Source organism: Phocoena phocoena, chromosome 4, assembly GCF_963924675.1.
Source record: "Phocoena phocoena chromosome 4, mPhoPho1.1, whole genome shotgun sequence".
Taxonomy (NCBI): Eukaryota; Metazoa; Chordata; class Mammalia; order Artiodactyla; family Phocoenidae; genus Phocoena; species Phocoena phocoena.
Genome location: NC_089222.1, coordinates 62,011,337 through 62,026,305, shown reverse-complemented (window position 1 = coordinate 62,026,305; position 14,969 = coordinate 62,011,337). Strand labels below are relative to the sequence as shown.

The 14,969-nt window shown below is 41.2% G+C and overlaps 1 protein-coding gene across 1 annotated transcript in view; it reads left to right on the top strand.

The window, feature by feature from the left end:
- The window catches only part of MCF2L2 (MCF.2 cell line derived transforming sequence-like 2), a 189,599-nt gene that overhangs the window by 127,707 nt on the left and 46,923 nt on the right, over nucleotides 1-14,969 (top strand). Inside the window, exon 15 of the mRNA XM_065875824.1 lies at nucleotides 13,928-13,994. Within this exon, the coding sequence (XP_065731896.1) occupies nucleotides 13,928-13,994 (67 nt within the window). The remainder of the gene's footprint in view (nucleotides 1-13,927; nucleotides 13,995-14,969) is intronic.

The following is a 14,969-nucleotide window of genomic DNA, read 5'->3' as shown; positions in this document are numbered from 1 at the left end:
GATATTTTGAACGACTTTGTAATTGTATATATTTGAGAACATGAGAGAAAACAAAAGATTAACCCATTACTTCAGTAAAATAAAAGTTTTGGATTTGTTATTGTAAAAGGAATGGCAGGTAATGACTTAAAAGTAGATTACTGAGTCAGTTTGAAACTGTAAATACAACATTGTACATGTTACTTCTAACTAGATTTTTAAGAGGTTTTGTTATTGGTTTGTTTTTTTTTTTTACGGTACGCGGACCTCTCACTGTTTTGGTCTCTCCCGTTGCGGAGCACAGGCTCCGGACGCGCAGGCTCAGCGGCCATGGCTCACGGGCCCAGCCTCTCCGCGGCATGTGGGATCTTCCCGGACTGGGGCACGAACCCGTGTCCCCTGCATCGGCAGGCGGACTCTCAACCACTGCACCACCAGGGAAGCCCCTTAAGAGGTTTTGTAATTGCTTTCTTTAAGCTCCTTAGCATATTTTCAACCATGCAGTTATTTTCTTTCATATATTACCTGTAGAGAGCATGGCTCAGTACTGGTATTATCAACTCAGACCACGTGGCATGTCAGACCACAGATAGAAATATTTAGGTAATGTGATTTGTAAGGGAATCACTGACAGTGACCCATAAATAAGCTAATTTATTGTTAGTGCAGTGCAACTCCCTTTACCTATGCAAAATAAAACCCTGTTGGTAAGTAAACCCACAGACATTCCCCCTCCCCCCCAGGTATCATGTGTATGTTGTATTTATGTACAAATGTTCAATTGCCATTATATTCCTGTCGCGTCATCTGGAACTAAGCCCACATAGGTGCAGGTGTCAGCATGTGTGTATTCCACATGCTCGAACACATAGGACTGTACCCACAAAAAATACAAACTGAAACAAACATTGATAAATACATATAAAAATCACATATTTACATCAGCCTGTATGGCGATAGACAAGCCAGACAGAGAAATGCTTCAAAAGTAAGTCAGGAGATTGGTAAGAGGATGTGGGGCTTTTGGTGGGAGGAGGGGAGAGGGTGTGGATGAGAGATGGGGTGGTCCAGAATGCCTGCCCAGGTGCCCACACATGAACATACATGCACAGGGACGGCATCTTTGCCCATCTGGGAGAATGATTTCCTACAGCAGGCTGGCTTCCCATCCCACCCCAGAAGGAGAGGAAGAGGATGATAGATTGGATAGTATATAACAAAGTACTCAGTTTGTTTTGTTGGGAGGGAGTGCTTGAAATTAGTTGGAGATAAAATTAACTGATAGTAGTGAAGCTGATTTGACCATCAAAGAAGGAAGACAGTGTCGCCTTGCCCTCAGTGTCCACAGTAGCTGCTTGTGAACAGAGACCACTACAAAATTTATAAATGACTTTCAATCTCACCATCAGGACTTTGCTTCACAGAGCACTAGAGAATTTAGGAAAGTGGTGGCAAAAAGAAAGCTGTAGCATCAAGATGGTAAACTTGAAAACTGAGAGGAATTGCAATTTGCATGTTAAATTTAGAAGGGAGAAGATAAGGCAGAGAAAGAGCAGAGGGAGAAGCAGATATAGGAGAGAGGACCAGAGAGTAGAGCATGTATTATTAGTTTTGGGGAAAAGACTGAAAAGAGAACCTGGGAGATGGTGGGAACAAAAGAGACCCAAAGAGAGAAGTGTTAGTGAAGTCATGAAAGGAGAAACAGGTTTGATAACTGCTACTTAGTACCTAACACAGTTGAAGCATATCAACATAGTGCCATGCTTGACTTGTTAGCTTAAGTTGTGCTTTCTGTAGAAGGTAGGAGGTTTCCTCACAGACCCTGTACAGGCCCTGTCCCATGAATTCAGACACACCACAGGCTGTGTGTTCTGAAACCAGTGAGCATCTATGCAAGGCCTGGGCAGCTAGAGAGGTGGGGTGGAATCCTGACTTAGTTCCTGCTGGCCACGAGATCGGGGCAAGCGACCCAACTTCTCTGTGCCCCGTGGTAATTCCCGACTGAAAGGGTGCAGTGAGGGCTGACTACAGAGCAGTAACATGTGTGAAGTGCTGAGCACGGCGCCTCACGGACTGGGTGGACAGCTGTCATCCTCATGCCACTGTGGGCTACAGAAAGCTCTCGCTCGGTGAGCTGGTCTTCATGCTATATCCCATCATCATCATTGCTATAAAAGGACCTGCTGTGTTTCCCATCTTTAGAGATACATTTTCTGTTAATACAGCATCAGCAGTTAAAACAATGCAACAACTCCTTGGCTTTCTCCTCTTCCTCCTTTACTGCCCACCAGCCCCTCCTACCCCCACATGTATCCTTCTGGGTATTCTTTTCTCACCACACTTGCTGCTTGGTGATCTCATCCATTGCCTTTAATCCATGATTTATATTTCTAGTCTAGATTCTGAGCTCCAAACTTGAGTGTCTTCACTTAAGTGTCACATCAGTCTTAAGCTCAGCAGGTCTAAAATGGAATATTCAAATACATTTTTGTGAAATGGTGAATGGATGGGTGTTGGATGACCCCCAAGGGCCAGAATCCTCCTTCTTCTCGCCAGTGGACCCAGCCCAGGGTGTTCGTTACGTGTCAATAACAGTCAGTGGCATTATGTCACTGTATAAATATCTGTGGATCTGTTTTCCCTACTCTTTTGAGAGTCCTCAGACCTCTTGAGGATGGAGATCACATCCTACTCATCTCCAGTTCCCTTGAAGAAGCCTCCCACAATGCCTTGCACGGAGTGAATATGTATTAATGGCTGGTTGAATTGAATTTTTGCTGAACGCTTCCCACATTCATCAAAAGTTCAAACTTTCGGTCCAAGAAGCCTCATCTACAGTACAATGGCCCCAGTGTACTTCTCCCTCGATGCCAACAAGGCCCAAATGCTGACATTGGAGGCACACTAGCCCCTTTCCTACAGCTCCTGCTTCTGCTCCTGTGGTTTGGCACGATTTACCAGCCTCCCTCAATTCCAGGATCTTGGCAGTTGGATGAAAACATACTAGGTATACCCAGAGCTGGAAGATGAAGGGAACTGACAGCAAAAAGAGGTACTCACCCATGGGCCATTCTAAGAACCCATTTTGTTCCTTTCTCTTCACTTCTGCATGGGGGGAGGGACCTCAACTCATCCCCTTCCACATCAATACATAAGGGCATCTCTCATGTGCCCCTATAACCCTCAGTAGGGGTCCCACAGGGACAGGGACAGTCTTGCAGGGACAGGCCCTGCTTGCTGGGACCCTTCTTGGTGCAGTAGAGCTGTACTGTGGATTGAGTGGGCCTCTCTCGGGGGAGGGAGTGGGGGAAGAAGACTGGCGGGTGGGAGTGAGGCTGCCACAGATTTCCTTTCCATGCTGCAAATGCTCAAACAGCCCCTGTGACAGTGACCTGGTGCCAACCCCCTGCCATTAGATCCCTCAGCATTTCTTCTCCCCTCTCCACCTGCAGATCATATATCCATTTTCACACTCCCAGGGCCATACAGCATTCTGTGCAGGTTCCGAGGGACTGCCTCTAAGTCTACCTTTTTCTCCCCAAGCTAGGAGCATATATCCAAATTGAGTGAACGAGTGATACTTGTGTAGGGACAATCTTGAATTCTACCTGATTAACACTTAACTTTTAAAAGACAATTGGCACCATCCTGCCCACAGTTATCTAAACTGAGAAAAACTATTTGGATCCTGTGAGGGGTGGTACAGAGGAAAAAAAGAAAATTACAGCACATGGAGATGTTCAGAAAACAGTTGTTGACTATGACATGGGGGCTACGTGCCTGGCCCAGATGCAATCATTTGAGTTAGAAATTTTGCACTTAAGTTTGGTTGTGCTGATATTTAAGGGACAACTAAAATCTAATTCTCTATTACCCTTTTCTTAATAGTTAATAATTTCTAAGCGCTCATTGCCTGCTTTATGGAGCATACATGCTTCAAATCCTACTCAAATTAATTCTAAAAGGCAGTTATAGTCCTGCCTGAGATTTATATTGAGTATTATTTAAAATATGGACCATTAGTTAGGAATTAAAAATAGCTACAGTGAGATTTTTCTTATAACAGCACTTTTCAAAAGCCAATTCTAAAGTTCTTGACAAATCATGTGCTCTGAAAAAATATACATTTCATGAATCAGTCTTGATTGGTCTAATGGTCTAAGGACATAAAGCCCAATATTAATTAACACCTATTTGTTTGATCCTGCAGATATAGGGCTAAGGAATCCTAGAAAGAGCAATATCTCTGAGAAATATGTTTCTAGCATAATAAACAAACAAACAAACCCTCTTGGGAGGAAAGGAATTAATAGAATAATAGGATATCTGCTGGTAGATCTAGATACAAATAGGTCTGCAGAAAGGTACACAGGGTAAAGAAAGCAGTGTGTCTTTTCATCAATTTTTGATCTTTGACTATTTTATACACTTTTTTTTTTAATCTTTGGGAATTTCCTTTTTGCAATAGATTTCCCTTTGCATGAGGCAGAAGCTTATTAACTCTTTCACAATTTCTTTTCCTTACGGGAGGGTTATCAGGTTACTGGATACTCCTCTTGGAATTAGTACCAGTACTACCCTTTCCCATGAATTGAGGTAGTAATGGTTTTCCTATCAGCAGTATTCTAGGAGTCTACTTGGTACCAGAAATCTCTCCCATGAAGTTTTGTTATGTTTGGATTGCACATGTGCGGATACACCGTGGCTCTGCGATTTGATCCAGGTTCCTTGAATCCTAGGCATAAATGGCTGATGGTCTGAGCCACCCCTTTTTCTCCAACCTGCTTCCCTGTGTCCTTACTGTGCAGGCCCTGTCCCTTACAGAGCCATGCTGCAGAGTCAGAATATTGTACTGTTTCAGTGGACTGACATTCACCCTTGGCACATCAGTTCCCCTGTCTCTAGTTTTAGAGCTCGAAGACCTGGACCTGACCTCTTTCTGGCAGTACCAAGTCAGCAGTTTGACCTCAATCAAGTCACTTAATGCTCTGAGTCCCAATTTCCTCGTCTGTGAAATGAGAATAACAATTAGTGCCTGCTCCTGCTTACAGAATTGGTGTCTGTTCCTTAAATCTACCTTCATCCATTCCATAAACATTTATTGAGAATTTCCTACTTGTAAGGCATGGGGACAAGGGATGGATGATAGGACATCTGCCCTGCAGAAGCTCTTTGTCAGGTGTTGAATGGATCAAGGAAGATGATATGCACATTTAAAAAAATAACTTTACTTCACATCATGAGGTTAGCTATTATTTTTAAAATGGAAACTCATATGTGTTGATGAGGATGTGGAGAAACTGGAACCCTGGTGCCTTGCTGGTGGGAATGTAAAATGGTACACAATATCGTGGTTCCTCAAAAAGTTAAAAATAGAATTACCTTATAATTTAGCAATTCTCCTTCTGGGTGTATACCCAAAGGAAGTAAAAGCAATGACTCAACAAAGATTTGCAAACCAATGTTCACAATAGCCAAAAGATGGAAACAACCCGAATGGCCATCAACAAGTGAATGGGTAAATGAAATATGGTCTAGGGCTTCCCTGGTGGCACAGTGGTTGAGAGTCCGCCTGCCGATGCAGGGGACACAGGTTCATGCCCCGGTCCGGGAAGATCCCACATGCCGCGGAGAGGCTGGGCCCGTGAGCCATGGCCGCTGAGCCTGCGCGTCCGGAGCCTGTGCTCCGCAACGGGAGAGGCCACAACAGTGAGAGGCCCGCGTACAGCCAAAAAAAAAAAAAAAAAAAAAAAAAAGGTCCATACAAACAATGGAAGATATTTAGCCTTAAACAGGAATGAAATCTGACACATGCTACATCATGGATGAACTTTGAATACATTATGTTAAGTGAAATAAGCCAGACGCAAAAGGACAAATTTTGTCCTTTTTATATATTTATATATATTTTAATATATATATTAAATATATTTTAATATATTTATATATATTATATAAATACCACTTATACGAGGTACCTAGGCAAAATCATAGAGACAGAAGGTAGAGTGGAAGTTACCAGGGCCTGGCGGGAGGAGGAAATGCAGAGTTAGCATTTAATGGGTACAGAGTTTCAGTTTGGATTGATGGAAAAGTTCTGGTGATGGTTGCACAACATTGTGACTGTATTTTAATGCCACTTAAAGATTGTTTAAATGGTAAATTTTATGTTATGTATATTTTACCACAATTTTGTAAAAATTGGGGGAATTCCCTGAGTCCAGTGGTTAAGGACTCCACACTTTCACTGCCCAGGGCCCGGCCAGGTTCAATCCCTGGTTGGGGAAACTAAGATCCCACAAGCCACGTGGCACGGCCAAAAAAAAAAAAAAAAAAAATTATAATCCCTAATGCTACACAAATGCAGGTTTGTTAACTTGAATTAGGATTAATGGGATTTGGTTTATAAGCAGTCCCTCTTTTAAAAAGTGCAGTATGCGTGAAATTACTTTGTCATTATTTATTATGTGATATTGAAGAGTGAGCCAGATAAACTTTAGTGATTACTTATGCCCCATCCTTCTCTAAAAAGAATTTAAGGTAGTTTACCCTAAACACATCAGAGTAATGAGATCAAATCCAGTTAACATCAGACAAAATATAGAAACTAAGATATAAAAGTGGAGAAGACAGAACAGATGGCTTATCAGCAACTGAGCAAAACTTTCAACTGTTAGCCTTCCAGGAGACAGAGAATGGTTTATATTCATCAGACCTTTTATTAATGCTTAAAATATCACTGATTTCAACAAGGTCATTGTATGGGTCCATAGTGTTTCATGTTGTTACCATTTATAGTTCTGGAATTTATTAAGCAATTATGCAACACCTAACCAAAACAGAAGAAGGATGTGAAACTAAGAACATGTTTTCCTAAGTCTGAACCCTCAGGACCTATTCAGTGCTGAATGAAACGGGCTCCTGGACCTTTCTCGTCCCCGTTGGCCAACTCGGTCTCCTGAACCTTCCCCTCGGCTCCTGCATGGAGTCTCACCGTAGCCTGGCGTGACAACCGTCTCCTCCATCCGGCTCCCCCTGACTCCCACGCTTCCCACCCAGACCCTGCCCCAGCACCTGGTTCCCACAAGGCCCCGGGTGTAGTCACGACTCCTAGCCCTGCTCCTGTTTCCTTCCTCCTGGAACACCCTCCTGTCTTGCTGCAAGTCGGCACCACTTACACAGGACAGTCCAGATCTCACCTCCACCAAGACCTCTCCAGCCCACGCTGATTCCTTCTCCTTGCCGTCCTATTGTACATGCAGTCACACATTCACTGTTTAGTTAATTGAGGGTGCAAATGGACAGAAAATCTTACGACCTTTGCTTCTTTTCTTATGAGAAATGAGAAGCACGGTGTGGTTAGACCAAAGACCACATCATACATTTTATTTAAAATGATTTATTTACAACGGAGTATTACTTAGCCATAAAAAGAAACGAAATTGAGTTATTTGTAGTGAGGTGCATGGACCTAGAGACTGTCATACAGAGTGAAGTAAGAAAGAGAAAAACAAATACCATATGCTAACACATATATCTGGAATCTTAAAAAAAAAAAAGGGTTCTGAAGAACCTAGGGGCAGGACAGAAATAAAGACGCAGACGTAGAGAATGGACTTGGGGACATGGGGAGGGGGAAGGGTAAGCTGGGATGAAGTGAGAGAGTGGCATGGACATATTTACACTACCAAATGTAAAATAGATAGGTAGTGGGAAGCAGCCACATAGCACAGGGAGATCAGCTCGGGGCTTCGTGACCACCTAGCCGGGTGGGATTAGGGAGGGTGGGAGGGAGACGCAAGAGGGAGGGGATATGGGGATGTGTGTATATGTATAGCTGATTCGCTTTGTTATACAGCAGAGGCTAACACACCATTGTGAAGCAATTATACTCCAATAAAGATGTTAAAAATAAATTTTTATAAAATGATGTATTTATAGAGTGACCTATGAGAGCCAGTAGGGATACTCAGGATGATCTAATTCAGCCTTTTGACACATGAAGAAATGGAGACCCTGAGAAAGAAAATGTCTTGCTCAAAGTTACCCTACATATTAGGAGCAGAAATAGACTTGGAAACCTATTTTCGTGAAACCCAGTATTTTTATATCACCATGCTAGTTTCATTTTAATTTGTGTTTTATTTCATAATCAGCAAACAGGACTTTAGATGCACCCCAAACATAGGCCAAGAGGAGCAACATAATGTAGTGGGAAGAACACGGACTTTGCCAAAGCCAGAGACCTTGGACAAGTCAGTGCATGGCCTTGGGGCTTTCTTTTTCCATCTGTAATATAAGGATTAACTGATGGTCTTTAAGTTTATATCTGCTTCTGGCATTTTATGAATGTACTAGACTGTTGGCCCAGCCCCAACAAAGAATTTACAAGTACTGGGAGAGCATACATCGCTCACTTTTGCTCCCTCTTCCACACTGTCGTCCTCGGCCTGGGACAGTTCCCTGTCCTTGTCCCCTTGCATGCTTTTTTCAAAACTCTGATTAAACTTCACTCGACTCAAAATCGGCAGTGTCCCCTCCGTTCTGTGCTCCTGACTCCTCTGGCTACCTGGTACCTGTCACTCTGCACAGGAGTCACTGACTTTCTTGTCTCTGCCATTAGACTATGAACTCCCTAAGGCCTGGCACTTTGGTACATTTCTCTATCCCAAGTGCCTATCATGGTGCCTGGCTCATAATAGGGAGCTAGTACATGCTTGGTAAATGGATCTAATGGTTTTTGTCTGGGAAGCAAGGATAAGACTGTGGTACTAATTTCACCTGAAGCTGTTGGAAAGAGTTTTCATGGAAAAGGGAGAAATGGAACTTTCAGGAATGATTAGAATTTGAAAAGAAGTATAAAATAATGATACCATTGGCCTAACTAAAGGGGGGTAGGTGGCTTAAAGGAATGGATCAGCTCAGTGTTACTTAGCCAAATAAGGGAACATCCGCATTAGAATCATGTGGGGTGCTTGTGAAAATTACAGATTCTACCTCTGTATTTTATCCATTGCTCCCCATTCTGAATCTGTGGCTCTGTACTTACCTTTTGAGCAAGCCCCCTAGGAAGATTCTTTTCACATGAATGGAGAGTCTTGAAATCCTGGGAGGAATATTGACAGTTGTGGGCAACTGAAAGCTATTTTAAGTTTTTGAAGAGGGAGAATGATGGCATAATGGACTTGAAGCTTTAGGAAGGGCATAGACTGGAGGTCTGTAAAATAGATTGATGGGAGTGAGAGCTCAGAGGCAAGAGTGAGCGGCTAGGAGTACACCAATGTATTCAAGATGAGAAGCCTCGGGAGTTTGCTCTGTATTGGTGGCGTCGGCAATGGAGAATAAGCAGTGACTCCAAGAGGTGTGTTCAGAGATGAAAAGATGAGGCTTGGTGACAGATTGAATGTAAGCGATAATGGCAGGGAGGAGTTTGCAATGACAACTCTGTTTTAGGGACCCTAGAGTATGACCCTTCCACCGATACGCATGCTGTTTCTGTCTGATGAGTTCTATTTCAGCCTGAGGTGATGAGGTGTCTGGGAGGCATCCAGGTGAAGACATATGTAAACCATTGGCAACATGGGCTTGAGCATGACCAAAAGTCTGGTGGGAAAATGATGATGTGGGAGAGTCAACAGCATGAGGGAAGAAGAGGGAAGGAAGTCTGGAAACCTGAGTTCAGACCTTGGGGAAGCAGCAACATTAGACACAAGGAGGAAGATGAAGCAAGGAAGGAATAGAGAAGAAACAGAGAGGTGGGTGGTGAATGAAGATTGAATAATAAAGAGAAACCAAAGGAAGAGAAAGGTTTAAGAAGATGAGTATCCATTACATCAGATGCTCTAGGGTTTGAGACGGATAAGAATAGACCTTTCCATTTGGCAAAGAGGGTATTAGATGAAAACTAGCTTTTTTAAAGTGAAAATCTATAATACTTTCTGACGCGAGTGATATGATAGAATACAAGGAGTAAATGAAATCTCTTGACGGCAAATTGTATTGACAGGTAATGAGCAAAAATATATTTCTAACAGACTGGTTTCCAAAAGGATACTCTTCTACTGGAGAGCTGGGAAATTGGGGAGGGGACGAGGGGCAAGGGTTAGAAGGGGGAACAGATTAAGGTGTGTGGGCAAAGAAGAAACTTATCAGGAGATCCTAACATGTACATACTACATTAATGATCTTGCTTACCAAATAGGGCTGCATTCTTTTTTTTTTTTTTTTTTTTCATTTTTTTTAAAAGGCTTTCCTTTCTTGCCTCTCGCTTACGGTATCATCTTAAACACGAGCTGTCATATAGGATGGAACCAGATCTCCAAAGCTCTTTTTTTATGCTACCTTGAAATATGGCTTCAGAGAAGAAACAGCCCCTTAAAACACATTATGCCTCCATTTCCTCCTTAATGACCTGGGGGTGTGGGTGAGGGGAGAACCACTTTTACATGTAAAACAAAGCCAGAGTATACATTTAGTGTAGACTACATTCATGCGGGCTGATCTGGCGTTGTGAACCCCATCCTAATTACAGTGTTCCACCTCTGGGTAGATGTCCACCAGGGCATAAATTGCTCTAGTTGTTTAAGGTTTTAAAATGACTTGAGTACTCCCAATGTTTTCTGTTTTTCATCTACATTATATATACTTGATGACTTTAGATATTAAATCCTTGATTTTTTTCTGTGAACAAACTTATGTGCTTTGGAATAATAAAGCAGGCAATCGTCAGCTAGAATCATCGATTCTCTCCCATTTTATAAAGTTATTTGAAAGGAAAACAAAGGAGAAGAAAGATAAAAGAATGGTTAACAGTGGTATGAGAACTTTTTTTTTTTTAATCTGAACAGAAATGAAGGCTACCAGTGTTCAGGAGACTTTCTATTGTTGGAGTTTTATCCATTGCACTCAAATAAGTAAAATGAAGCAGTTGGACCTGGGATATGACCTGACAAGGGACTTTTTTTCTTCTGAGTTGTGGATTTTTTCTTGTGTCAGATTCGTAAAGACTCCTAGGGGTCTCTAAGTTCTTATATTAACTGTTGGATGATAAGATTGATTTCTGCCCACCACCTAGTTGTTTCTGCCTTGTGACTTCATTTAATCGTCAACACATTCTTAAACAGCCTTGCCAAATTGCTTAAGCCCAGTGCTTCACGGAGACATAAGAGGCTGGCTGTACTCTGGCTTTCTATGAATGCTTAACTGTTGCTGTGGTCGTACTTTATGTCGTGGCTCATAGAAACAGACTGGTATTGAGGCCTATATTTCCTTCTGACATAGTAACTATCATCATTTCAGGATGATTTACAAAAAGCAAAGGAACCTCTTACTCAGAGATACCGTTAAGCTAAATATGATCTTAGAGTAACTTTTTGGTAGAATTATACTTCTTACAATTGTATCCTTGGTCAATGGCTATCCTTTATCAGTCTTGCCTTATAACAAGCATTTATAAATAGATATGGAAATTGTCATTTTTAAGAAAGAATAATTGTTGAGCTATAAAATAGATAGATTATAGCATTTATTTATATCTCTCAAATGGGGTTTATATGTCATTACCTCCAGTAACATTCATTTTAAAACGTCATGTAAACTATTTTTTTAATTAGAAAAGCAGTAGATGTTTAAAGTTTTTGTTTAAATCAAAGATTGGAAAAGGTGCAGAATAAAATGTAAAAATTCTCCTCTATTTCTAGTCTTCAGTATCACTTTCTAAAAGCAATCACTGTTAACAATGTTTTTTTAATTTATTTTTTATTGAAGTATAGTTGAATTACAATGTTGTGTTAATTACTGCTGTACAGCAAAGTGACTCCGTTATACATATATATATATATATATATATATATATACATTCTTTTTCATAGTCTTTTCCATCATGGTTTATCACAGGATATTGAGTATATTTCCCCAAGGTCCTAGTGCTATACAGTAGAACCTTGGTATTTATCCATTCTACATATACCGGTTTGCATCTGCTAATCCCAAACTCCCACCCCTACCCTCTCCCACCCACCTTGTTAACAATGTTTTAAGTTTCTTTGCATGAATTTTCTAAGCATATACAATTTTACATATATGTATGCATATACGCTCATTTTACACATAGTATAAATTTTATACAAATAGTCACTCTGCAAACTGTTGTACATCTTGGTTATTTTTTTAAATTCACTTAAAATACATTGACTGTGTCATGTCAGCATGATTCAGTCAGCTTCATTCTTTTTAAAAACTGCATAGCATTTCATTATATGTATGTACCATAATTTAAGTAATTTCCAGTTTATATCTGGTTGTTGTCGTTCTATTGTTCTAATTACAAACAATGAACGTACTTAGAAGTGAAATTACTGAGTCAAGGAGCATGTGTTTTAAATTTTGGTGAGATATTTCCAAGTTATCTTGCACAAATCTGTACTTTCACCAATGTTATCTGAGTGTGTTTCCATATCTTCATCTGCCGGTCTTCCTTTGAGATTTGCAATGTCTGCCATATTATGGAAGTTGAAAATTGTACTTCTTTTTAATATGTTTTTGTTGGATTCATATATATTGAGCATTTTTTTCATAAGACTAATAGCCATTTATGTATTTGTGTGAATTTCCTACATTGTGTCCTTTATTTGTCCCTTGTCATACCCATTCTTATGAGAGGAAAAGAAACTCTTTTCTAGGGTAGGCTACTGTTTAATAGATAATCCACCAACAGCTCACAGGAAACCATAAATGTATATATTCTACATGTGAACAGTTGTACAAACACTGATTCACTTGGAGGCCTGAAAGAAAGCCCTAAAAAAAGTATGGCCACACAGCCTGAGGAGGGAAAGAAAGCAGTCTGTCTGGAGATAGATGTGGGGACTGGCCTCACTCTTTCTATTAGTTTTCTATTGCTGCATCAAAAAATGACCGCAAACTTAGCAGCTCAGCCCACAATTGCCCTGGGACAGGAGTCCAGGCATAAGAAGACTGGCTTTTTGCTCAAGTCCCACTGATAAAATCAAGGTGTTGGCCAGTTGCGCTTCTTAGAAGGTACCTCTTCGAAGTTCATATGGTCGTGGCTGAATTCAGTACCTTGCCACCGCAGACTAGTGCTTCTGTTTCCTTGCTGACTGTCTTCTGGGGACCATTTGGCCCCTAGAGGCTGCCTGCCTTCCTTGCCACATGCCCTCCCCCCATCTCCAAACCCAGCAAAGGAGAATCTCCCTGTGCCAACGCCTGCGCATGCTTCCAATCTCTCTGACTTTTAGACCCAGACCTAAAGGGTCCATGAGATTAGGATGTGCCCAACCTGGTAATCTACCTATCTTAAGGTCAACTGATTTGGAACAAAACCAAAGGACAAAATACTTTCCCAGCAGCGCTTAAGTTAGTGTTTGATTGACTAACTGGGAGGATATGTATGTGTGTACCAGGGACCAGAAATCTTGGGGGCCATGCTAGAATTCTGCCTACCACACCTCCCACCTGCCTTTCTCAGGGGAAGCAGACAGAGCTCATGTCTTCTGGCTGAGGAACTCAATCACACGGAGACATGGAATGCCAGAGGAAGGGAGCAGGAAACCACATGTGCAACGTAGGGATCAGGCAGACCTTCCTGACCAAGGACCCCAACCTGGTATTTCTGACTCCAATGTCTGCCGTCTTGACCCCCTTGCTATGGCTCACAAACAGGTCATTCTCTGGCTACATAAATGGATTTTGAGTCGTTTAACTTTGCCATTTCTTCTCATGCCAGTGTGATCAGAGTGTGCTTTTGTGAGATGTTGGCCTTGGGTGTTCAACAGAACGGAATGAACTGACCACAACCTAAGTAGATGAGCCACTAAGGGGAACTGTATTGATGACCATTATTCTAAAAGAATTCTAAAACACTGCTTCCCACCCCCACCCCACCTCTGTCTCTCTCTTTCTTTCATCTTCCCACCTGCTGCTGATTTAGGCGCATTATACGTGACTTGCTTGAGACGGAAGAGACTTATATAAAAGAGATTAAAAACATAATTGACGTAAGTAGATTTGGGGCGGGGGGACGTTAAGCATGTATTCAAACTGGAAAAGGTTTGTTGCAGATAGAAACTCAAAATAGTTGCCATGTGTCTCTAGAATCCCCACCAAAGTTCCAGGTCTTGTAATATCACAAGTGGTTTTTTCAGTATGAATAAGAACGTCCTTATGACTATTGATTCATGTAACAAAATAACTTTCAACGGATTGTACCAATTCACATGATTCTAGCATTGCCCACCTAGGTTCACCATATGCTTGCCAACAGTGGGTATGATAATTTAAATGTTTTTGATAAATAAATGAGAGAATTGTTTCTTATTGTTTTAAGTAGCATTTTTTGCTTGAGTGAAAATTTATATTTTCTCTATTTTCCTAAGGTAATAATCTTGAGAAATAAACTATATGTACAAAGTTTTAATAGAAATTTTTTACAATAAAACATCAGAAGAAAACCAAATGTCCAGGGAATGGAATGGTTGATAAAGTCTTATATACATGCTAAATGATATATTATTCAACTGTTACAAAATAATTTTTTTTTTTTTTTGCGGTACGCGGGCCTCTCACCGCCGCGGCCTCTCCCATTGCGGAGCACAGGCTCCGGACACGCAGGCTCAGCGGCCATGGCTCACGGGCCCAGCCGCTCCGCGGCACGTGGGATCTTCCCGGACTGGGGCACGAACCCGTGTCCCCTGCATCAGCAGGCAGACCCTCAACCACTGCGCCACCAGGGAAGCCCCAAAATAATTATTTTTAATAATATACAGCAACATTGAAATGAATGCTTGTAAGATTAAATTTAAAACAATATATGTAGAAATTTATAAGAGTCTAAAATGCATATGGAAAAACAGACTACAAATTATATATGTACTGTGATTATAACCATATAAAACAGCTTTTTTAAAAAGTCATGAAGGAAATATAATAAAACAATAGTAATTGCATCAGGTCATAAAATAATGGGTGAGTTT